The sequence below is a fragment of the Staurois parvus genome, unplaced genomic scaffold (genome assembly GCF_062004578.1).
Source record: "Staurois parvus isolate SC_StPar_1 unplaced genomic scaffold, SC_StPar_1.0 ptg002113l, whole genome shotgun sequence".
Lineage (NCBI taxonomy): Eukaryota > Metazoa > Chordata > Amphibia > Anura > Ranidae > Staurois > Staurois parvus.
Window position 1 is genome coordinate 4,393,595 of NW_028319909.1, and position 27,276 is coordinate 4,420,870.

The following is a 27,276-nucleotide window of genomic DNA, read 5'->3' on the forward strand; positions in this document are numbered from 1 at the left end:
CACCATGAGATACCCCTAGTACCTTTCCTAGGCTTTTTCATAGGCTTTTTTGGGTGTGCTTTGAGTGTAGGTGAGGATACAGGGGCCCCATGATCCCCTATTGCCCGGGGGCCCCATGAGTTGTCAGTCCGCCCCTGCCATCGGCCAGTGGTCGGCCCCAACCCTGTGTGCTGGAATGATGGCAGAACTGACGTCATCCATCCTTGGCTAATGATGATGGCCGAAAACCAGCATAGTGAAGAAGATGCTGACACCGGCAAGGGATGGGGCTGTCGGAAGGAAGGTAAGCATTTGCTGCCTTCAGTTCTACTTTAACATCATCTTTTCAGGCCCTCGTGGTCTTTTTTGTTCAAAATTAAGGTGTATCATATATGTAATTTTTTAGAGTTGAACCTGTGACCGAACATTGTCTCTGACCAGCACAGGATGGGTATCACAAAGAAGATTCTGCTCCTCACTCTTTTTCAAGGTAAAGTAGATTCATGTTTTGAGGAAACTTGATTACCATAAACTTAGTACCTTAGTAATCAACTTATATTTTTATGTCTTTGGCCAGGACTTGTGTGTCAGAGGTGGGAGTTCCCTATTGAAATTGTTGGATTAATTGGATCCTGTGTGGAGATTCCCTGTACATTCCAGCCTCATAAGAGTTCCACGACAACCAGTACTGTTTGGTATTTATTTCAAACTATAGGATATCCTCAGGTGTTTAACAGTCAAAGAAGTTCTTTAGTAATAAAGGAATACAGAGGCAGAACCTCACGAGTACCTGGGAGTAATAGCTGTTCCCTGAGGATAGACCCAGTGAGAAGTGATGATGGTGATCAATACTATTTACCAGGAATAGCAGAAGATCAGGACACTAATGCTTGGTCAAAACAAGGTCGGAGGAATCTACATCTTCATGTCACAGGTAAACGTTTCTTTATGGATGGAGTGGGTAGGCTGCATAAGGCAGCACAGTTCAGGGTACGGGATTGTAGGTTGCCATATGCAGGGGCGGACTGACCATTTGGAAACTCGGGCACTGCCTGAGGGCCCGGGGTCAGTAGGGGGCCCCATGAGATGTCCCTGGTACCTTTTTCATAGGCTTTTTTGAGTTTAGGCAAGGACACAGGGGGCCTATGATCCCCTATTGCCCGGGGGCCCCATGAGTTGTCAGTCCACCCCTGGCCATATGTTATATTTATTTGCATATACAGTATGTAAGCTATTTGGATTTGAGCACAGGCATTTTCTTCAGTTCTATTGTTAGAAGTGTCAGAACCTTTGTTGGAACTTTATTGCAGTTTCTGTAACTACTAAAGTGGTCATAAACAGAGGAAGTGATCAGATCTCTCTAATGAGGGTTCAAACAGTAGTTAATGCAAGTGTCCATGAATTTTGGACCCCACCCCAGAAAAATCAGAAGAGAGCTGGAACAGTATGATGACCAGCAGGGCTGTGCCGCCAATGAGGTCAACTGAGATGGCCAACCCAGACAGCATGGTGTCACGGTGGGGTGACAACGAGCCTTTATGTCTATGTACTTTGTACTTAGTGCAGCTCAGTAATAGTGAAAATGATAAAAGCACAGGTTCAAAATTAATGAGCTCCCTGCCCAGGCAGTATGCCATTCACACAGGCAGCACCAATGCCTGAGGCTCCACAGTGATGGTTCAGCATCAACAAGCTCAGTCCTGCTCTTCATTCATCCAAGGACAGATACTTTTACTCAGTTACACTGATCTTGCACTTTTAAAAGGCTCTGTGTCACTAAACTGACTGCCTGTGTATGCTAATGTCCCCAAAGTAGCCATCTTTGCCACTGGAAGGAAGGGTGATGGTGGAGATCAAGCTGGAGAGGGGGTTTCTCCTGCACCTTTTTTATCCAACACCCCTGGTGGTGATGACAGGGAGTGTGAGGACACGAGGGTCAGTGTGGCAGGTAGTGCCAGCTGGAGTTTGCAGGAAGCAGATGACCATGGATCACCAGGCAGGGACCAGGAGCTGGAACACAGTGATACTTGCCTGGACACAACCCAAAAGGTCATCAACAGCTGGGCAGCAAAGTGCAGGAACAACAGGCCGAGACAGAGTCAAGATACAAGCCAGGATCGATACGCAGCCGGGCAGCGAGGTACAGCAATGCAAGACAGGAGCAATGTCACGTACCTGGTTGGGGAGCCTAACGTGGAGAGAAGGCATCCTCTTACAACTCCCGCTCGGAGCCCCTGATAGTGGGAAATGAGGGTGCAGAACCAGGAGTGGCACGAATGCCGGGTAGGTCTGGAACTGGTAGCAGGCAGGTGAAGACCCAGGAGATCCGGATGCAGGCCAGGTGTGGATGCAGGAACGTAGGTGCAATAGCAGGCAGGTATGGCGGCAATCAGGATGCAGACTGGGACTGGACACAGGAGCGTGGATGCGGCAGCAGGCAGGTATGGCAGTGACCAGGATGTAAGCCAGGTGCAGGACCATGGGTGCAGCAGCAGGTAAGTATGCAGGTCAGGTGCAGGACCATGGGTGCAGCAGCAGGTAAGTATGCAGGTCAGGTGCAGGACCGTGGATGCAGCAGAGTCAGACAAGCCGGGTCAGGATCAAACGACTAAATCAAGTAGAAGGGAGCAGGCAAGCGGATAGTCAGGGATAGCCGGGGTTGGTGCAGGTGGAGTTCTCTCTTAGCCAGGGTCAGATCAGATAGAGGCAACAGAATCAGGTTTTGGAGTGCAGGACGTTATAGACCAGAAGGCATTGATTATACTGTATTGCAGGTTTAAATAGCCCGCCTTGCGGTGACATGTACACTACTGCGCATGCGTGCACTCACATGCTCCTGCGCATGCGCACTCGCACCGGCGTGGTCCGAGGGGATCCGTTGATGTCACTCGGCTGCACGGTGACGGAATCCCTGACAAGCAGAGTCAGAATACAAGTTGAGGTCACAGTAGGCAGGCAGCAAGCCAAGGAAAGGTTCAGGGGCAAGCCGGGTCATACACAGGTAAGGAGGTATTGGTAGGTCAAGGTTCAGATAAAACAGGAACTAGCTGAAGACCACTCAGCAATCCATCCATGTCAGAGTCCAGCTTAAATAGGCCGTTTCTGCTAACACCTTTGCCGGGGGTGACAATGACTGTTTTACATTGAGCGTTTGCTCCGAATTATGAGCATGCACGTAAGTAGGAACATGTGCCAGCCTTCTTGTTCCAACATGTACTGAGCTTCTCTTACAGCTTATCAGGTGCAGAAATATGGCCACCCTGGGTGGCATCAATCCCCGGCACGGCCCTGCTGACCTGCCTATCCAATCCATTCCTGGCACAACATAGTTGATGGAAAATCTGAATGAGATTGTACAATCAGATGTTGTCTTGCAAGGCCAGTTTACCAGGCTCAGTTGTGATTCAGCATCTTAGAATATCACCATAGGAGAAATTTGTCTTCAAATTCAACTTCTTGTCTTTGAGGATGAATTAATTCACAGTACAAACAGCTAGAGAGGTTGGGGATGGCTTTATTAAAGCTCTTTTACTGTTTGTTTGGACACTGGTAGAAGTCACAAGACTGCTCTATACTGCTGATGAGAAAAGGTATTTAGCAGTTTATATTTACTAAAATAATTGCATTTCCATGTTCTGTGTACTGTGGGAGAGCGGATATAGTGGATGCAGGGTCCAGGGAGACTGGATATAGTGAATGCAGGGTCCGGGGAGACCAGATATAGTGAATGCAGGGTCTGGGGAGAGCGGATATAGTGAATGCAGGGTCCGGGGAGACCAGATATAGTGAATGCAAGGACCAGGGAGACCAGATATAGGGAATGCAGGGTCCGGGGAGACTGGATATAGTGAATGCAGGGTCCGGGGAGACCGGATATAGTGAATGCAGAGTCCAGGGAGATCAGATTTAGTGAATGCGGGGTCCTGGGAGACCGGATATAGTGAATGCAGGGTCCTGGGAGACCAGATATAGTGAATGCAGGGTCCGGTGAGAGCGGATATAGTGAATGCAGGGTCGGGGGAGAGCGGATATAGTGAATGTAGGGTCCGGGGAGATCGAATATAGTGAATGCAGGGTCCGGGGAGAGCAGATATAGTGAATGCAGGGTCCGGGGAGAGCGGATATAGTGAATGCGGGGTCCGGGGAGAGTGGATATAGTGAGTGCAGGGTCCGGGGAGACCGGATATAGTGAATGCAGGGTCCGAGGAGAGCAGATATAGTGAATGCAGGGTCCGGGGAGAGCGGATATAGTGAATGCGGGGTCCGGGGAGAGTGGATATAGTGAGTGCAGGGTCCGGGGAGACCGGATATAGTGAATGCAGGGTCCGAGGAGAGCAGATATAGTGAATGCGGGGTCCGGGGAGACCAGATATAGTGAATGCAGGGTCTGAGGAGAGCAGATATAGTGAATGCGGGGTCCGGGGAGAGCAGATATAGTGAATGCAGGGTCCGGGGAGACCAGATATAGTGAATGCATGGTCCGGGAAGAGCAGATATAGTGAATGCAGGGTCCTGGGAGACCAGATATAGTGAATGCAGGGTCCGGGGAGACCAGATATAGTGAATGCAGGGTCCGGGGAGACCAGATATAGTGAATGCAGGGTCCTGGGAGACCAGATATAGTGAATGCAGGGTCCGGGGAGACCAGATATAGTGAATGCAGGGTCCGGGGAGACCAGATATAGTGAATGCAAGGTCCGGGAAGAGCAGATATAGTGAATGCGGGGTCCGAGGAGAGCAGATATAGTGAATGCGGGGTCCGGGGAGAGCAGATATAGTGAATGCAGGGTCCGGGGGGAGAGCGGATATAGTGAATGCGGGGTCCGGGGGGAGAGCGGATATAGTGAATGCATGAGTAAGTCAGGATATGAGGAAATGCGTCAGCGCATGACGGTGTGGCAGACCGGAAGTGACGAAGATCCGTAACCGGAAGTGAAGTGACAACGTTCTGTCCAACAGTTCCGGAGGTGGTGGGAGCACCATGCGGTATCTGCTGGTCACAAAGACACACTATTTGGGCTTGTTGATGTTTTTAACATTGTAAGTGCATTACTTGGAGTAAATAAATTTATCTATCTTGGGCAATATACTATTGGAGCGGATTTCTTTGCTCTTCTCATTTCATGACATGGTGGAATTGAGTTTTGAATTAACCTGGCAATCAACCATTAAGTGGGCTGTTCTTGGAGGAACCTCCTGGTCTAATTAATGGATATCTTCTTAAGTATGCTTTAACAAAGGCAATATCTGGTGAGTGCACACCTGAGTGGGGGCGCACGGTGGGCACTGCACAAGGTTTTCTATACCTTAAAGTTTTTCGCCACATGAAGTCATTTCATCACTGGACTTTAATTTCTTCTTTATCATCTTTCATCACGGGGCTTTTTAAATTATATATATATTTTCTATTTTATTTTATTTATTATATATAATTTCTATGTCAGACTTTTTTTTGAGATATCACATTATGTGTTGTATTTTTTTCATTTTTATTTATTTTTTGTTACAGAGATAATGGTTAAGATATGCATTAATGAATGATATATAATGTATGAGTGATAATTGGATATTTATCACTAACGTTTTGACGGTAATACTGAAGTGTATGCGCAGCTTGTATTCACTAAATAGGGGGGATACTCAAATTTTTTGATCATATAGTGAATGCAGGGTCCGGGAAGACCAGATATAGGAAATGTAGGGTCCGGGAAGACGGGTTATAGGAAATGCAGGGTCCAGGGAGACCAGATATAGTGAATGCAGGGTCTGGGGAGACCAGATATAGTGAATGCAGGGTCCGGGGAGACCAGATATAGTCAATGCAGGGTCCGGGGAGACCAGATATAGTCAATGCGGGGTCCGGGGAGACCAGATATAGTGAATGCAGGGTCTGGGGAGACCAGATATAGTGAATGCAGGGTGCAGGGAGACCAGATATAAGGAATACAGGGTCTGGGGAGACCAGATATAGTGAATGCAGGGTTCGGGGAGACCAGGTATAGTGAATGCAGGGTCCGGGGAGACCAAATATAGTGAATGCAGGGTCCGGGGAGAGCGGATATAGTGAATGCAGGGTCCGGGGAGAGCGGATATAGTGAATGCAGGATCCAGGGAGACCAGATATAGTGAATGCAGGGTCCGGGGAGACCAGATATAGTGAATGCAGGGTCCGGGGAGACCAGATATAGTGAATGCAGGGTCCGGGGAGAGCGGCTATAGTGAATGCAGGATCCAGGGAGACCAGATATAGGGAATGCAGGGTCCGGGGAGACCGGATATAGTGAATGCAGGGTCTGGGGAGAGTGGATATAGTGAATGCAGGGTCTGGGGAGAGCGGATATAGTGAATGCAGTTTCTGGGGAGACCGGATATAGTGAATGCAGGTTCCAGGGAGACAGGATATAGTGAATGCAGGGTCCTGGGAGACCAGATATAGGGAATGCAGGGTCCTGGGAGACCAGATATAGGGAATGCAGGGTCCTGGGAGACCAGATATAGTGAATGCAGGGTCCGGGGAGAGCAGATATAGTGAATGCAGGTTCCGGGGAGACCGGATATAGTGAATGCAGGGTCCGGGGAGAGCGGATATAGTGAATGCAGGTTCCGGGGAGACCGGATATAGTGAATGCAGGGTCCGGGGAGAGCGGATATAGTGAATGCAGGGTCCGGGATTTAGTAACACTTTAACCTCACTTTAGGAACTTAACCATAATATTTTTCAGATACTCCAAATATGCCGGAATTTACTGCGAATGGAGAAACGGTGGAAGGACGTCTTGAAATTGTTTCATGCTCTGTGGTGCACACATGTGGCTCCAATCCACCTTCTCTAAAGTTAAACAAACCTGGCCAAACCGAGAGACGATCTGAAGATCTATCTGGAGGAAACTGGAGGGAAATATTAACAATCAGATATTTTCCTTCACACGAGGACGACAAAACAGAAATTCAGTGCACAGCAACTTATTATAACGGGATAACATCACGCAGGGCAGGAAGACTGAACATCAGATGTATGTATTAAAGGCAATTAAAATTTAGCTTTAAACAGAAAATTTCCAGTTATTGAACCCCGTGCTATTGGCAAGAAAAACATAATAGTAGATTGTAAAGTGTTACTTTGGGGAATTGGTCAGATATTCACTGTCATTTCCTGCACGTGCACCGAGTACAATTGCCAGCAGAGAATGTATTGTGAAAGGCAGATTTACTCCGTAATAAATACACCACTTGGTGTTACGGGTTGAGGGCAAGTTTAGGTTTTGGATAAAAGGAGTAAAAATGAGGAAAAAAAGTTAAATGTTGGGATCAAGTTAAAATTTTTTAAGTTTTATGGTTGAGTTAAAGTGGTTCTAAAGGCTCAAGGTTTTTTACCTTCACACCTTCTGTTTGCAGTATTGCCCCCAGCCCCCCCCAATACTCACCTAAGCCCCCTCTCGATCCAGCAATGTGCACTGGAGTCTCGGCTATCCTGAGACTCCCTCATCTTATTGGCTGAGACAGAAGTGGGAGCCACTGCTGTCAATCACAGCCAGGGCCGTGGATAAGGGGGTACCACCAGTCCTCCTGTACGGGGCCCAGGCTAGCAGGAAGGCCCAGTCATCTGGATGAATCAGATGTGGGCAGGGAGGGTGATCGGCACGACGAGGGGGGAAATGACTGGATCTCCTGTATGACTTTCTCTGCAGCAGCTGAAATCTGGCCATACAAGGGAATGGTTCCAGTAATTGCTCCCATCTGCACCTATTACCTGCCCTGTCCACCAAGCGTTTCCTCCTGCTGCCCAGGTCCCCCTGTGTGCCCCTACAGTTCTGCAGCTTCCCTCCTCTCCTTTCCACTGGCAGCTGCAAGCACACAATAGGATCCTACAGGATAAAGAGTGGGGGAAGGGTCTGGTAAATATGTCACATTTACCAGCCCCTTTCTTTCCTGAATGAACACAATAAGTTATCGGTACTGATCACTCACTGTGTTCATTTATAACTGAAGCATAGTAAACTGTGTTTTTTTTTGGGGGGGGGGGGCTGGTCAGGTTGGCTGTACAGGGCCCCGTGGTTTCTAACAGCAGCCCTGATCACAGCCAGTGACCCAATGAAAAATGAGAGGGGGCGGGCCGAGCTTTGGCTCCTTGTGTGAATGGACAAATGGAGCAGTCGGTGCCCCATAACAGGCTGCTTGCTGTGGGGGCACCTGTCAGTAGGGAGGGGCCAGAAGAGCCTGCGGGGGACCCGAGAAGAGGAGGATCTGGGCTGCTCTGTGCAAAACCACCGCACACAGCAGGTAAGTATAGCATGTTTGTTATTTTTTATTAAAAAAAAGTATGCCTTTACTCTAAGTTCACACCTATGCATTTTCCACAGCGTTTTGCAGAAACACAGTACAGTCCATTTAACATGAATTCATATGGGACAGGTTCACTTCTCCGTGTTTTCACCGGTGCGTTTTTTCAAAAAGGGTCAGCGACTTTTTTGAATGCAAAAATTTGTGTTTTTGGTTCTACAGACTTCAACAAAAACGCTGCAGAAAAGCATGTAGTGTGTTTTTGGTGCATTTTTGCGGCATTTTTTAAGCATTTTAAATCTGCCTAGCAACAAGAATTTTTTTTTTTAAAATGCATCAAAAACACGCCAAAACGCAGGTGAAAACAATTAAAACGCTCCGCAAAACGCAATGCAGAAACGACTTGAATGCAAACTGCATAGGTGTGAACCTAGCCTTAGCATCACTTTAAATATCAAGTATTAAAGTGCACCTGTGTCCAGACTATGGACATTAACTGCTTTCCTGCTGCCCTATAGCAGATATACTGCTACAGGGCGGCAGGGGTGCTCAAAATCACGTATATATAACGGGAAGACCAGTGTGCTGCTGTTTCTTCTCCTGCAGCTCTCTGAGCTCCTTATGCAGCTGAGAACGGAGGGTATGTGATCACTTAAAAAAAGGTAAAAAAAAAAGGTATTTATAGTATTTTCTATATACACTCACTGGCCACTTTATTAGTTACACCTTGCTAGTACCGGGTTGGACCCCCTTTTTCCTTCAGAACTGCCTTTATTCTTTGGGGCATAGATCCAACAAGGTGTTGGAAACATTCCCCAAAGATTGTGGTTCATATTGACATGATATCATCACACAGTTGCTGCAGATTTGTCGGCTACACATCCATGAACTGTATATACAAGCTCGATGGATCCATGCTTTCATGGTGTTTCCGCCAAATTCTGACCCTACCATCTGAATGTCGCAGCTGAAATCCAGACTCATCAGACCGGGCAACATTTTTCCAATCTTCTATTGTCCATTCTTGGTGAGCCTGTGCGAATCGTAGCCTCCCTTTCCTGTTCTTAGCTCACAGGAGTGGCACTCAGGGTGGTCTTCAGCTGCTGTAGCCCATCTGTGTCAAGGTTGGACATATTGTGCGTTCACAGATGGTATTCTGCATACCTTGGTTGTAACGAGTGGTTAATGGAGTTACTGTTGCCTTTCTATCATCTCCAACCAGTCTGCCCATTCTCCTCTGACCTCTGACATCAACAAGGCGTTTTCCTCCACACAACTGCCACTCACTGGATATTTTCTCTTTTTCGGACCATTCTCTGTAAACCCTAGAGATGGTTGTGTGTGAAAATCCCAGTAGATCAGCAGTTTTTGAAGTACTCACACCAGCCCGTCTGGCACCAACAACCATGCCACGTTCAAAGCATTGAAAAGCATACTTTTTGTTGGACATAGGGACTTTCCAAGCACCACCATCAATCTGGGACATAAACACCATAATTCTTCTATTAGGACTGACCAGTGACAAATATATTTCATGCCACGTACCAAGTCACCGAAATCCCCTTTCTTCCCCATTTCTGATGCTCAGTTTGAACGTCAGCAAGTCGTCTTCACCACGTCTAGAAGCCTAAATGCATTGAGTTGCTGCCATGTGATTGGCTGATTAGCAATTTGTGTTACCAAGCAATAGAACAGGTGGACCTAATAAAGCGGCCGGAGAGGGTATATACACAAATGTTTTGAGCAGGCCATACATGGGTTGAAAATCAAAAACATTGTTCATTCTGTAATCTAATGGTGCCACCAATGATTTAGAAAATTGGTCATTTCTCACAAATTTTCCAGCATGCCCGATAAACGAAATGGGGAGGAACCACGGAAATCATCCAGGGCCATTGCCCCACTAACAGCGAAAATTGGCTGATTATTCTTAGGTCGTTCGAAAATCGACCCATGTATGGCCGGCCTTACCTTTAGTTTCTATTTTCAACTGAATGGGTTGTGTTACAAGGTGAGCGTTTACTTATACATTAAGGAGTTAAAGAACACCGAAAGGTTATCGCACCTTTGGGCTGACAATGGTGACTCCCTGGCTTCTTATTCCATTGTTTCAAAAGCCCCAGTAATAAAATTTGCTCCTTACTAAATTGTGCCTTTAATGACCTCTCAGCATTTTCTGTGTATTTTTAATTGTAGATAAGTCACCATTTGGGCTTTTAATGACAGCCGTAGTAGGGTACACCTGGAAATTGTGCGGAGATTATTTTATCATTGAAAGTCCTGAGAGATTTAGGAAGTCAGCATGTCATGAAACTCATCAACAAGCAGGAGAAACGGAAATAACAAGAAAAAAATAAATAAAAAGGTTAATAGTGGAATTTTCTTTTAATCAAAAATATTCTCTTCTTCGCCAGATGCACCAAAAGACGTGACGGTCAGCTTACCCAACACGGAAGTGTTTTTGGAGGGTAAGGGTGTGACTTTAACATGCTCCAGCAGATCTAACCCTCCTCCACTCAGATATGAATGGTACCGCGGGAATGACAAAATTAAATTAAGAAATGAAGATCCAAGAATCATAGTACTGAATGTCAGCAAAGACACGGAACCCTATTCTTGTGCTGCAATAAATGACGTTGGGAGAGGAGAATCACCACCAACACGGATACCTGTGCAATGTACGTATATCATAACCCAGCAGTACTAGGTGGCCCAAGAGGGTTTAGTCAAAATGAATGGTCAGATAGTTTTTGAAGTCACTTTATATTTAGATGAGTTTTTGGCCTCAAAACCCTTCACTGGAAACCACCAGGCTCTAAAAAAACAAGGTACCTTTGAAGTATCTAAAGAAAAGTAAATGGGATATCTGTTTTTTGGGTCAGAAATGGTGACTCCCTAACTTCTTTCATTGTTTTAAAGACTCCAGTAATAATATTTTTTCCTCAGTAAGTCAGCATGTCATGAAACTCATCAGCAAGCAGGAGAAATGGAAATAACAAGAAAAAAAGAGAGAAAAGTTTATAGTGGAATTATCTTTTAAGCAAAAATATTTTCTTCACCAGATGCACCAAAAGACGTGACGGTCAGCTTACCCAACACGGAAGTGTTTTTGGAGGGTAAGAATGTGAATGTGACAGGGTCACATATATCCATGTGTATTTAGTTGGCTTTGCACAGCAAGAATTGTCACCTACAACAGGATTTTCTGCTATTTTTATACTTACATTTATATACAGTATGTCTCAGGGGTGGACTGACCATTTGGAAACTCAGGCACTGCCTGAGGGCCCGGGGTCAGTAGGGGGCCCCATGAGATGCCCCTGGTACCTTTTTCATAGGCTTTTTTGAGTTTGGGCAAGGACACAGGGGCCCCATGATCCCCTATTGCCCGGGGGCCCCATGAGTTGTCAGTCCACCCCTGGTATGTCTTTAGGCTGGTAGCTTGATGTGCAAGGTCTTTCTCTTAGCCTCTTTTCCAGCAGTGGGTGGTCTTCAATTACATAACTACATAGTTACATAGTTAGTCTGGCTGAAAAAAGACAAAAGTCCATCCAGTTCAACCGTAAAAAAAAAAGTTATAATCCTACACCCACAGTTGATCCAGAGGAAGGCAAAAACCCAACAAAGCATGATCCAATTTGCTCCTGCTGGGAAAAAAATTCCTTCCTGATCCCCCCGAGAGGCAATCGGATATTCCCTGGATCAACTTTACCTATACATGTTATATCCAGTTATATTCTGTGTATCCAAGAAAGAATTCCCCAATGTTCTTTTTGTGAATTGGTTCCCAAAGCTGAACTGCATATTCCAGATGAGGTCTTACTAATGACGTGTATTGGGGGGGGGGAATTATATCTCTCTCTCTGGAGTCTATACCTCTACAAGAGAGGATTTTACTCACTGTCAATGATACAGAGAGAGGTTCTGACATAGTGCCACCATCTGCATCATTACACCGTGAGTGCAGGGTACTGAGATAATGCCTTTTCAAGGGCCAGGTTCATGATGTCCTTCACTCTCAGTATCTCCTCAGTCTTTTGGGCTGAATGATGCTTCAATGATGCATTTGATCTGGAAAACTACGGTCATCTTGTGATGGAGAAGAAGTAGTGTTGGGAATGGCACAGAAGATGGGGGAGTATTACAGCCAGAGCTGTATTTTTATTTTAAATCATGCTGGGGCACCATAAAAAAAAAGACAAAACTCTAGAGTTGGTCTTTAAGTTGGCCATAGATGTGCAATGGAGGTTACATGTATGGGTAAAAGTCAAGCGCCAGACAATTTTAATTTGAATCCATTGATGTATGAACATGCTTAACTCAGCTGCCTAGGAAAATCAAACCTCTTCAACGTTTTCCTTATGAAAGAAAAGTTGATGGTTTTGCCTACTGTCTATAGAGATATCAGATCTTCACCCTATCCAAAACTATGGCCACTGGATGACAATCATCAGAGTATGCCTGAGGCTTCCTGTACCCTGAACTTGTAAGGGACTTGGCCTTTGCTGTCTTGTTTTTTTTTATGTAACGTAGCTCAACATTTGTACATGACCATTCATTGTACCTACTAACTTTCTTCTGCATAGAAAACAACACCAATGAAAACCCAACTGGCATTCATTCTATTTTATTTCCAATTCTGGGGATTTTGGCTGGAGTCATCCTTCTGATTGTGATTGCCTTCTTTTATAAAAGGTAAGGCAGCCAAGTCACCCAAGGGAGCTACAGTCAGTTTTTGTTCCAAGCTAGTTATAGTCATAAGAATTGGTATAAAAGTACCGGACATAAATTAATTAATTAATTAATTAATTAATAAGACACCTTTGTGACCAATGGACCTCTAGTAGCCAATAAAAAGCTTTTTCTACTAACTTTCTCATATAATGGCAAAAGATAGCCAGGTGTTTTGGCCAAAACAGTAGTCTCCCACAATCTCCTGCAGCCCAGGCTCTGGTGGTCCATAGAACCCTTCTGATTGTAATTGCCTTCTTTTATACAAGGTAAGGCAGCCAAGTCACCCAAGGGAGCAACAGTCAGTTTTTGGTACAAACTAGTTATAGTCATAGGAATTGGTTTTAATCCCAACCAAGGCACCACCTGCCTGGAGTTTGTTTGTTCTCCCTGCGCCTGCATGGGTTTCCCTCCAGGTACCTCCAGTTTCCTTCCCAAACTCCAAAGACATGCTGGTAGTTTAATTGGCTCCTGTCTAAGGGCCCTTAGATTGCACGCCCCTTGAGGGTTAGGGATTGATGTGAATGTACAATATACAAATAAAGCACTGCATAAATTGATGGTGCTATATAAGTACCGGAAATAAATAAATAAATAAATAAGACATCTTTGTGACCGTTGGACCTCATGTATGAAGGGAAGCACAATGGCTTGTGTTGGCCCCTAGCAGCCAATATAAAGCTTTTTCTACCTAACTTTCTCATGGCAAAAGATAGCCAGGCGTTTTGGCCAAAACAGTAGTCTCCCACAATCTCCTGCAGCCCAGGCTCTGGTGGTCCATAGAGTGTGACTCAAAGGCTGTTCCCAGTTGCTTAGTAGCTGGGGCAACTACCGTAATCACAAAGCCCGGTCTACGGAAAGCTACACCAATGACTACACAATGACTTTTTTTCTGGGTAGGTGACATGGTGGGAATGTTCACCTTCGTGAATCTGGGTATCAGGAAAAATATCTTTTCTTCCGTCTCATACATAAAATGAATTATCAGATATGTGCTAAAAAGTGAAAGTCCAGCAAAAGTCAGAACACGGCAGGATTTAATAAAAATATGAAGGCTTTATTTAGACATATAATAAACAAACAAGTGATGCTGCGCTGCTGACACACTGTACAAAAAATCGTAACTAAATAAAATGTCCTACATTTAAATCATACACTGTGAGATCAAACAATCTTGATAAAATAACAATTCTTCAACAAATCTTGTGGTTTCTTTTTATATTAATGTCCCAAAGCCCATCAAGTGAGATTAAGCAAAATCAGAAAACGGTGCCACCTCCGTGCTCCCAGAATTCTCACCTTAGAGCACATGAAAATACGCTTTGTTAACGAATAGACAGAAAGATTTTCCACTCTCTTAATCCATAGCCATATGGTAGTAATCAAAGATCTTAAGTGTGCATTTGACTGTCAGATCAGAGCTAGGAATCGATCCCTTTAACCCCCCTGGCGGTATTCCCGAGCTACACTCGGGGTAAAGTTTCAGTACCAAAAGTGGTAACCCCGAGCTACACTCGGGAATACACTGCAGTGCTGCTCCGGGATCCCTCGATCACTTACCTTGTCCTGCGCTCCCGCGATGTCCCTCCTGCAGTGTCCCCGGCAATGTAATCCGGTGGATGCCGGCATCTGTCTTCTGGGTTCCGTTCCCTGCGACGTCGGGACGTACGGGGACAGAACTGGCGGGAAATTTGAAAATGACAAAAAGTGACATTCACTAAATACACTAAAATCACATAGTATAACATTCCTGTATCAAACCATTTCACATACATTGTGTCCCGAGTGCTTTGTCCGGCGCCCTGCCTGCATTTTTACCGTTCTTTCTGCCTGGAAACTGAGAAACGTCCATGGCGTCCAAAAAAGCGTCTCTTTAGGTCAAAAGCGGTTTTAGACCGGCTAGAGAACAGCGATAGTAAATCAGAACCACTTGCAGAATTGAGTGATAATGATTCGTGGGGGAAATTCCTCATCAGACACTGAAAACGATTTTGCGACTTTGCTCAGCGATGTGCGAACTTGGCGCTCTATTTCACATTTCAGTGTTTTTGGTTTGATTATGTTATTGAATTAATTGAATTGACTTATTGAATTATTATATTATTATTTTTTATGATTATTTATTAAATTATAATTTATGATTTTGTGTTTCAAGTTAAATCCTACCCGGGATGTTTACTGGACTCTTGTTCGGACAGATTTCAGTGAGTTATTCCTAAGAAATACAGGCCGACAATATAAATGCCAAATTTCCATGCAAAATAATGGTACCGCTTTCAGCACCAAAAATCTGAAATAATCATACCGCCAGGGAGGTTAAGAGCAATGGAGGTCTCATATATCCATCTTAAAAGGAACAAGAAAAACTCCCATGGTGGAGTACATGCTATCAGTAATATTTATAAAAAAACAGTGTTACACTCACATGTATTCGAAGATAAAAAAAGGCTTAAAGCATAAAATCATCAAATGCAGGCTGTGAATCCCATCAGCTGGTTTCAGTAATCTCGTCTGCTCAGAGCCACTCCCCTTACGCGTTACGTCATGCCCACGTGACTTCATCATTTGGGACATTAATATAAGAATAAACCACAAGAATTATTGAAGAATTTTTATTTTATCAAGATTGTTTGATCTCACAGTGTATGATCTAAATTTGGGACATTTTATTTAGTTACACTTTTTTGTACAGTGTGTCAGCAGCGCAGCATCACTTGTTTGTTTATTATTTGTCATTTTTGTGGGAGCACATTTTGATGTTAGCAGCAGCTATCTCATTTCAGTTTATTTAATTTTCACTTTGTTATTAGTCGGATAGCGCAGGGGTCAGCATACTTTTTTTATTTATTTAGACATAGGGTTAAAATCCAAATGAATCAAACCCGCTCGCTGCTAGAACTTTTCCTGCGGGAGCGGTTGTCTGAGCACCGGTGCTTCTCATTGCCTGCTTTGGAGGTTGGGTTGACGGAACGGATCTCTTTTGCCTGTATATGTTAAAAAGTATTGGAAATGCATAAAACAACCCATTTAGTGCACAAACCATAACATGTTCTTACATTTTATTTCTTTAATTAATTTATTTTAGGTACTTGTATAGCGCCATCAATTTACGCAGCGCTTTACATATATATTGTACATTCACATCAGTCCCTAACCCTCAAGGGGTGTACAATCTAAGGTCCCTAACTCACATTCATACATACACATACTAGGGACAATTTAGACAGGAGCCAATTAACCTACCAGCATGTCTTTGGAGTGTGGGAGGAAACTGGAGTACCTGGAGGAAACCCACACAGTCAAAGAGAGAACGTGCAAACTCCATTTCAATCAACATAAAAGTATAGAAAAATACTTGTGAGAATATGTAATAGAATGATTTAAACAGGTTTCTGACCAGTGAATCTTATATCGTACACACCGTATTTGATAAATTTGTGGTTTAGGGATGAACTTAAAGGATAAGTTCACCTTTTGGGAAAACATATTAAATGCACATATTTTATAAGGAAAAAAAATATATACATTTATTATTTTTTCCCTAAGAAGCCTGGAAAGCATTGCACCTGTAATTGGGGATTGGGGGTGCAATACCAGATTCCTGCAGACAAGCCCTGCAGCTTTCAGCCCGTACCTGCATACGGGATGACTGTTTACTAGCCGAATGGCTGGTGAATGAACTACGAGGCTGCATATAAACGACCCCGCAATGCATTCAGTACTACAAGCTGTTGGCTGCAAAGGCTGATGGTAGTTGTAGTTTGTGCATTCACAGGAAAAAGTGAAAGAATGACGCAGCCGTGTGGGCGGAGCCTATCCTTTAAATCTATCTTTTTACCCCCTTTAGTGTGCAAGTGATGAGAAATCAATATTACTGCTAAAAAGTGATATTATTATTATTACTATTATTATTATTATTTTACTATTATTGTTGTTTTTATAGAACTAAAGCATGTAAGACATCACCAACGTGTGAGGTACGTCATTTGAAGGAAATGTATTTTTTTTTGCAAAGTCTCTATTTTTCTTAATTTATGTTTATGAAACCCAAATCTGCAATGATTGTTTTTCTTTCTCTCTTTTTTCCCGTCCCCAGAGCTCGCAACAACCAAACACCATATATATGGATCTTGTGAAAACAGAGATTTCAAGTGATTATGATATTCTAAAGGTAATGAAATCACCGATGTATTTTGAATCATGAAAAGCAAAAGCTTTGTGCACTGGTGCGCAGTCATGTTGGAACAGGAAGGGGCCATCCCCAAAATCTTCCCACAAAGTTGGGAGCCTGACATTGTTCAAAATGTCTTGGTATGCTGACACCCTAAGAGTTCCCTTCATGTAAGCATGTAAGACATCATCAAGGTGTGAGGTACGTCATTTAAAGGAAATTTATCGTGTTTTTGCAAAGTCTCTATTTTTCTTAATTTATGTTTGTGAAACCCAAATCTGCAATGATTGTTTTTCTTTCTCTCTTTTTTCCCGTCCCCAGAGCTCGCAACAACCAAACACCATATATATGGATCTTGTGAAAACAGAGATTTCAAGTGATTATGATATTCTAAAGGTAATGAAATCACCGATGTATTTTGAATCATGAAAAGAGAAACACAGGTGCACCAAATAATGACGACTGTACTGTTTAATGACAAGGTTGAAATGCTTCAGTTGCACTTCCAAAGACTCCTGAGCACACGGGAACAAACCAAGCACTTGACTTTCAACTACACATAGAGGAGCGGTTTCTTAATACTTTCATCCTGGCCTGGATGCTCAATTATTTTTATCCAGACTGTCCCAGGACTGTCTTAATGCAAGGGTCCCAGGTGCATGGGGGCCCCATGATAATCTTGCATTACATCATACTTGCAAACTGTCCCGGATTTGCTGGGACAGTCACACTTTTTACTAAGCTATCCCGGGATGGCTGTTTCCCAGAACCTGTACTGTGCCCTCCTGATCCCAGTATTGTACCCTCTTGATCCCCTCCTGTACTGTGCCCTCCTGACCCCCCTGTACTGTACCCTCCTGACCCTCCCTGTACTATGCCCTTCTGCCTCCTCCGCTGTACTGTGCCCTTTGTGTTGATTAGTCTTTGATTTATGGCATTTTTTCTTATTGTTTTAATTTGATTTTATTAAATAAAATACTAATAAATATACACTATATTGCCAAAAGTATTGGGCCGCCGGCCTTTCCACGCACATGAACTTTAATGGCCTCCCAGTCTTAGTCCATAGGGTTCAATATTGAGTTGGCCCGGCCCTTTCCAGCTATAACAGCTTCAACTCTTCTGGGAAGGCCGTCCACAAGGTTTAGGAGGGTGTCTATGGGAAGGTTTGACCATTCTTCCCGAAGCGCATTCGTGAGGTCAGACACTGATGTTGGGGGAGGCCTGGCTCACAGTCTCTGATCTAATTCATCCCAAAGGTGTTCTATGGGGTTGAGGTCAGGACTTTGTGCAGGTAAGTCAAGTTCCTCCACCCCAAACTGGCTCATTCATGCCTTTATGGACCTTGCTTTGTGCACTGGTGCGCAGTCATGTTGGAACAGGAAGCGGCCATCCTCAAACTCTTCCCACAAAGTTGGGAGCATGAAATTGTCCAAAATGTCTTGGTATGCTGACACCCTAAGAGTTCCCTTCACTGGAACTAAGGGGCCAAGCCCAACCCTTGAAAAACAACCCCACACCATAATCCCCCCTCCACCAAACTTTACACTTGGCACAATGCAGCCAGGCAAGTACCGTTCTCCTGGCAACCGCCAATTGCTTCCACTTTGTTGTAAATCCATTAACAGTTGAGCGTGGAATATTTAGTAGCCAGGAAGTGTCACGGATGGACTTATTGCACAGGTGACAACCTATCACGGGACCACGCTTGGAGTCACTGAGCTCCTGAGAGCAGCACATTCTTTCACAAATGTTTGCAGAAGCAGTCTGCATGCCTAGGGGCTTGATTTTATACACTTGTGGCCATGAAGGTCATTGGAACACCTGAATCCAACGATTTGGAAGGCTGGCCCAATACATTTGGCAATATAGTGTATATTTAATTCTACCAACTATTTATACTTTCATTCTTGAGAGTATGTGCATAAATTGGGGCAGGCTTGTAGGGGCTCCAGTGCCTTACTTTTCTCAGGGGCCCATGATGTTATTAAGATGGCCCTGGGCAGCCCACAGCAGAAATTCCCCGTTGATCTGCTCAGCTACACATCTCCTGGCCAGGGTTCAAGTGCTTGGATTGTGTGCACAGATGGAGTCTTCATAAGAGCAATAGAAGAATTTGAATGTTGGCAGGTAATAGTATGATCTGCACATAGGTTTTGTTTTGTTGCTACAGTCTTGCATATTCCTGAATTCGTGGACTTCAAAATTTGGCTTAAGAGTCTTCCAGATTGACTTTGACTTGAGCAGTGACTCTAGGAGGGTCTGACAATATTAGTAGTGAGCGTCTTTTATTTAAAAAATGTTGTCATTGTGGCATCTGCAACAAAGAAATACTGGTCCAAAGAAACATTATTACTTGGTTGAATGTCTTAAACCTAGACTTCTAGTATGCCCAGCATAGCTACGGCAAGTCCTGGGGAGTCATACAACGTGCCTGGTTGATTGTCCTTCTAAAGACTTTCTTTTAATTAAAAAATAAATAAATAAATAAAAATAGTACACAACTTTTTTTCTTACAGCCTCCATTCCCTGCTCAACTTACAGATGATGGAAGGGATTTACATTCAGAAAAACATTATGAAAACCTTCAGAGACCAGAATGAAATAAATGGACATATGAGTTACAACAAAAATGACAGGTGCCACTCAAGGCACAACTTTTTGATGACTCCTCATGAGCTGTTTTACCATTTACCCGCATTACGGATCAAATGGACCTACCCTCCCATCATTTTATCTACGCTCAACAAGTAGTAAACTATGTTAATAACATTGGCCCTGAAAAGCTTAAGAGATTCCGTACTTCCCTTACCAACACATTAATCTGTCAACAGCAATTCAAAATACTGCATATCTACAGTCAGCAAAACCTTAATTTCTGCAAACCTCTGGACAGGGGCGGACTGACCATTTGAAAACTCGGGCACTCCCGAGGGCCCGTGGTCAGTAGGGGGCCCCATGAGATGCCCCTGGTACCTTTTTCATAGGCTTTTTTGAGATTGGGCAAGGACACAGGGGCCCCATGATCCCCTATTGCCCGGCGACCCCATGAGTTGTCAGTCCGCCCCTGCCTCTGGATTCCTCATCGGTTTCCTCTTGGACTAAAGACTTCCACACCCTTATAACAGTGGAGCAAATATTAATGGGCTTCAACACCACCTGCACCTTTATATCCAATTAATTCTGGTGGGAACAACAATTTAAAATAATGCATCGAGCATATGTACCTTGTCTCATATCTAAACAATCATCGCACCTCCAACTTCGCCCATTCTGCAACATGCAGCTCTTCTTCATAGATTCTGGTCATGTACATATATTTCCGCCTTCTGGTATCAACTGGAGAATTTTGTCGTGATACTCACTGGCCTCCAACCATCTAAGGACCCCCTCATCCTTCTTTTCGGGAACCTAGAGAATATCCCTTCAGTGCCTTTTAGAGCCAATAAAATGATTACTTAACGCAAACAACCCTGCCTTTTAACCTGCTTCATGGCTGCTAGACGCTCCTTCCTAAAGAAATGGTCATCCACGTCTCCACCCACTATAGCAGATGTCAAGCAAGACCTCAATGGTTTATTCCTCAAGGAAAAACTGGACCTAAACCTCTCCAGATCAAGACCCACAGAAACTATTCAATGCAAATGGTTCCAATACATTACCAGAACCCTACCTTTAAATGAGCAAATCAAGCTCTTGACACACCATTAAACCACGTCCCCCAACTCTCAGACAATTGACAAATTATACTCATCATAAACTGTTAGAGACATAAAGGGATAAACTTGGCTCCCTCACCCACACCCCATTCTCTAACAGTCTTCTGAGGTCACCATCATCGGTCTAGTATTCCACTCTATCCACAAGAGCCTTGAACATCTGATTTATGGAGTTATTGGTTTCCCCTCCTCTTCTTGCATCTCCATTCTCCCCCCCCCCCCTTCCCTTCCATCATCCTTTTTACCTATTCTTTTTACTTCCTTGTCTGTTTGCTTGCCCTCTGGATGTTACACTTCCTTTTGGTCATAGTCTACCAGAAGAGGGCATGACCCAAAAGAATATTCATTATGTTAATCCTACATTTCCCTAATACCATAGTACTACTTCTTTCTAGCTTTGAACCACGCCCAACACCCATAGGCCCTGGAGTTAAAACCTAATCCTATCCTACATTCTCTCAGGACTACCATAATGCCTGTGAAGTATCTACTTCTCTGCCCAACATCTAAATCAGATCTCCCCCCATTCCCCATCCAGGGGGTCAAATTCAAAGTCTCTTACCGAAACCTGGCAACCTATATTTATTTATCCCCCTATATATCACAGTCTATCTCACCTCATAAAATACTCATTTTTCATGTTCTATATCATGGGGCGGAGAGGTGGATGCTTGGAAGGGCTCTTCTCCGAGTGTTTTCACTTAATGGTAAATTAATGACGTTTTGTTACTTCAGGTCTACTATCTGTACTACAACTTCACAACTGGGTGCAATGCCTCCCTTTATTTCCCCCATTGATATGTTCATGTTGTGTAATGTTAATCTTTAAATGTTGATGTGTTGAAAAACCCAATAAATCTTCTGAAAAAAAAACAGAAAGGAAAAATAAACAAGAATGAGAAATAATTGTTTTCATTATTCTTTTTTTTTTTTAAATTGTTATTATAACACCAGTTAATGAACATTGGGCTCCGTTCACTAAAACAGTTTACATGTGGTATTTGGGTGATCTGACAGATTCTTCTTAAAGTGTTACTAAACCCCAAACCACGCATTCACTATATCTGGTCTCCCCGGACCCTGCATTCACTATATCCGCTCTCCCTGGACCCTGCATTCACTATATCCGCTCTCCCCGGACCCTGCATTCACTATATCTGGTCTCCCCGGACCCTGCATTCACTATATCTGCTTTCCCCGGACCCTGCATTCACTATATCTGGTCTCCCCGGACCCTGCATTCACTATATCCGCTCTCCCCGGACCCTGCATTCACTATATATGCTTTCCCCGGACCCTGCATTCACTATATCTGCTCTCCCCGGACCCTGCCTTCACTATATCTGCTTTCCCTGGACCCTGCATTTACTATATCTGCTCTCCCTGGACCCTGCATTCACTATATCCGCTCTCCCTGGACCCTGCATTCATTATATCTGGTCTCCCTGGACCCTGCATTCACTATATCTGGTCTCCCCGGACCCGGCATTCACTATATCTGGTCTCCCCCGACCCCGCATTCACTATATCCGCTCTCCCCGGACCCTGCATTCACTATATCTGGTCTCCTCAGACCCTGCATTCACTATATTTGCTTTCCACTGACTCTGCATTCACTATATCTGGTCTCCCCGGACCCTGCATTCACTATATCCGCTCTCCTCGGACCCTGCATTCACTATATCCAGTCTCCTCGGACCCTGCATTCACTATATTTGCTCTCCCCGGACCCTGCATTCTCTATATCTGCTCTCCCTGGACCCCGCATTCACTATATTTTGTTTACAAATAAACACAATGTATAATACATAAGGGGGGGATATGATCTCCATGTATAATACATAAGGGGGATATGATCTCCATGTATAAAACATAAGGGGGGATATGATCTCCATGTATAATACATAAGGGGGGATATGATCTCCATGTATAATACATAAGGGGGATATGATCTCCATGTATAATACATAAGGGGGGATATGATCTCCATGTATAATACATAAGGGGGATATGATCTCCATGTATAATACATAAGGGGGATATGATCACCATGTATAGTACATAAGGGGGGGATATGATCTCCATGTATAATACATAAAGGGGGATATGACCTCCATATATAATACATAAGGGGGGATATGATCTCCATGTATAATACATAAGGGGGGATATGATCTCCATGTATAATAAATAAGGGGGGATATGATCTCCATGTATAATACATAAGGGGGGATATGATCTCCATGTATAATACATAAGGGGGGATATGATCTCCATGTATAATACATAAGGGGGGATATGATTTCCATGTATAATACATAAGGGGGGATATGATCTCCATGTATAATACATAAGGGGGATATGATCTCCATGTATAATACATAAGGGGGGGGATATGATCACCATGTATAGTACATAAGGGGGGGGGGGTATGATCTACATGTATAATACATAAGGGGGGATATGATCTCCATGTATAATACATAAGGGGGATATGATCACCATGTATAGTACATAAGGGGGGGATATGATCTCCATGTATAATACATAAGGGGGATATGATCACCATGTATAGTACATAAGGGGGGGATATGATCTCCATGTATAATACATAAGGGGGATATGATCTCCATGTATAATACATAAGGGGGGTATGATCTCCATGTATAAAACATAAGGGGGGATATGATTTCCATGTATAATACATAAGGGGGGATATGATCACCATGTATAATACATAAGGGGGGATATGATCTCCATGTATAATACATAAGGGGGATATGATCTCCATGTATAATACATAAGGGGGATATGATCACCATGTATAGTACATAAGGGGGGGATATGATCTCCATGTATAATACATAAAGGGGGATATGACCTCCATATATAATACATAAGGGGGGATATGATCTCCATGTATAATACATAAGGGGGGATATGATCTCCATGTATAATAAATAAGGGGGGATATGATCTCCATGTATAATACATAAGGGGGGATATGATCTCCATGTATAATACATAAGGGGGGATATGATCTCCATGTATAATACATAAGGGGGGATATGATCTCCATGTATAATACATAAGGGGGGATATGATCTCCATGTATAATACATAAGGGAGGATATGATCTCCATGTATAATACATAAGGAGGGATATGATCTCCATGTATAATACATAAGGGGGGGATATGATCTCCATGTATAATACATAAGGGGGGATATGATCTCCATGTATAATACATAAGGGGGGATATGATCTCCATGTATAATACATAAGGGGGATATGATCTCCATGTATAATACATAAGGGGGATATGATCTCCTTGTATAATACATAAGGGGGATATGATCACCATGTATAATACATAAGGGGGATATGATCTCCATGTATAATACATAAGGGTGGTATGATCTCCTTGTATAATACATAAGGGGGATATGATCTCCATGTATAATACATAAGGGGGGGGGATATGATCTCCATGTATAGTACATAAGGGGGGATATGATCTCCATGTATAATACATAAGGGGGGGATATGATCTCCATGTATAATACATAAGGGGGGATATGATCTCCATGTATAATACATAAGGGGGATATGATCTCCATGTATAATACATAAGTGGGGGATATGATCTCCATGTATAATACATAAGGGGGATATGATCTCCATGTATAATACATAAGGGGGGTATGATCTCCATGTATAATACATAAGGGAGGATATGATCTCCATGTATAATACATAAGGAGGGATATGATCACCATGTATAATACATAAGGGGGGGGGGGTATGATCTACATGTATAATACATAAGGGGGATATGATCTCCATGTATAATACATAAGGGGGATATGATCACCATGTATAGTACATAAGGGGGGGATATGATCTCCATGTATAATACATAAGGGGGATATGATCTCCATGTATAATACATAAGGGGGATATGATCTCCATGTATAATACATAAGGGGGGATATGATCTCCATGTATAATACATAAGGAGGGATATGATCTCCATGTATAATACATAAGGGAGGATATGATCTCCATGTATAATACATAAGGAGGGATATGATCTCCATGTATAATACATAAGGGGGGGATATGATCTCCATGTATAATACATAAGGGGGGATATGATCTCCATGTATAATACATAAGGGGGGATATGATCTCCATGTATAATACATAAGGGGGATATGATCTCCATGTATAATACATAAGGGGGATATGATCTCCTTGTATAATACATAAGGGGGATATGATCACCATGTATAATACATAAGGGGGATATGATCTCCATGTATAATACATAAGGGTGGTATGATCTCCTTGTATAATACATAAGGGGGATATGATCTCCATGTATAATACATAAGGGGGGGGGATATGATCTCCATGTATAATACATAAGGGGGGATATGATCTCCATGTATAATACATAAGGGGGGGATATGATCTCCATGTATAATACATAAGGGGGGATATGATCTCCATGTATAATACATAAGGGGGATATGATCTCCATGTATAATACATAAGTGGGGGATATGATCTCCATGTATAATACATAAGGGGGATATGATCTCCATGTATAATACATAAGGGGGGTATGATCTCCATGTATAATACATAAGGGAGGATATGATCTCCATGTATAATACATAAGGAGGGATATGATCACCATGTATAATACATAAGGGGGGGATATGATCTCCATGTATAATACATAAGGGGGGGATATGATCTCCATGTATAATACATAAGGGGGGATATGATCTCCATGTATAATACATAAGGGGGATATGATCTCCATGTATAATACATAAGGGGGGTATGATCTCCTTGTATAATACATAAGGGGGATATGATCTCCATGTATAATACATAAGGGGGGGGGATATGATCTCCATGTATAATACATAAGGGGGGATATGATCTCCATGTATAATACATAAGGGGGGGGGATATGATCTCCATGTATAATACATAAGGGGGGGATATGATCTCCATGTATAGTACATAAGGGGGGATATGATCTCCTTGTATAATACATAAGGGGGATATGATCACCATGTATAATACATAAGGGGGATATGATCACCATGTATAATACATAAGGGGGATATGATCACCATGTATAATACATAAGGAGGGATATGATCACCATGTATAATACATAAGGGGGGATATGATCTCCATGTATAATACATAAGGAGGGATATGATCACCATGTATAATACATAAGGGGGGATATGATCTCCATGTATAATACATAAGGGGGGATATGATCTCCATGTATAATACATAAGGGGGATATGATCTCCATGTATAATACATAAGGGGGATATGATCTCCATGTATAATACATAAGGGGGGGATATGATCTCCATGTATAATACATAAGGGGGATATGATCTCCATGTATAATACATAAGGAGGGATATGATCTCCATGTATAATACATAAGGAGGGATATGATCACCATGTATAATACATAAGGAGGGATATGATCTCCATGTATAATACATAAGGAGGGATATGATCACCATGTATAATACATAAGGGGGGATATGATCTCCATGTATAATACATAAGGGGGGATATGATCTCCATGTATAATACATAAGGAGGGATATGATCACCATGTATAATACATAAGGGGGGATATGATCTCCATGTATAATACATAAGGGGGATATGATCTCCATGTATAATACATAAGGGGGGTATGATCTCCATGTATAATACATAAGGGAGGATATGATCTCCATGTATAATACATAAGGAGGGATATGATCACCATGTATAATACATAAGGGGGGGGGGGGTATGATCTACATGTATAATACATAAGGGGGATATGATCTCCATGTATAATACATAAGGGGGATATGATCACCATGTATAGTACATAAGGGGGGGATATGATCTCCATGTATAATACATAAGGGGGATATGATCTCCATGTATAATACATAAGGGGGGTATGATCTCCATGTATAAAACATAAGGGGGGGATATGATCTCCATGTATAATACATAAGGAGGGATATGATCTCCATGTATAATACATAAGGGGGGGATATGATCTCCATGTATAATACATAAGGGGGGATATGATCTCCATGTATAATACATAAGGGGGGAAATGATCTCCATGTATAATACATAAGGGGGATATGATCTCCATGTATAATACATAAGGGGGGGACATGATCTCCATGTATAATACATAAGGGGGATATGATCTCCATGTATAATACATAAGGGGGGATATGATCTCCATGTATAATACATAAGGAGGGATATGATCTCCATGTATAATACATAAGGGAGGATATGATCTCCATGTATAATACATAAGGAGGGATATG

The 27,276-nt window shown here is 43.0% G+C and overlaps 1 protein-coding gene across 1 annotated transcript; it reads left to right on the top strand.

Moving 5' to 3' along the window:
- Nucleotides 1-385: 385 nt before the first annotated feature.
- On the top strand, nucleotides 386-21,786 carry LOC149432755 (myelin-associated glycoprotein-like). Its single transcript, XM_089665006.1, has 9 exons — nucleotides 386-469; nucleotides 557-913; nucleotides 6,702-6,992; nucleotides 10,674-10,937; nucleotides 11,322-11,375; nucleotides 12,846-12,954; nucleotides 16,934-16,967; nucleotides 17,087-17,557; nucleotides 19,681-21,786. The coding sequence occupies exons 1-8, from the start codon at nucleotides 427-429 to the stop codon at nucleotides 17,192-17,194; spliced, it is 1,260 nt and encodes a 419-aa protein (XP_089521132.1). The 5' UTR covers nucleotides 386-426; the 3' UTR covers nucleotides 17,195-17,557; nucleotides 19,681-21,786.
- The last annotated feature ends 5,490 nt before the right edge of the window (nucleotides 21,787-27,276 follow it).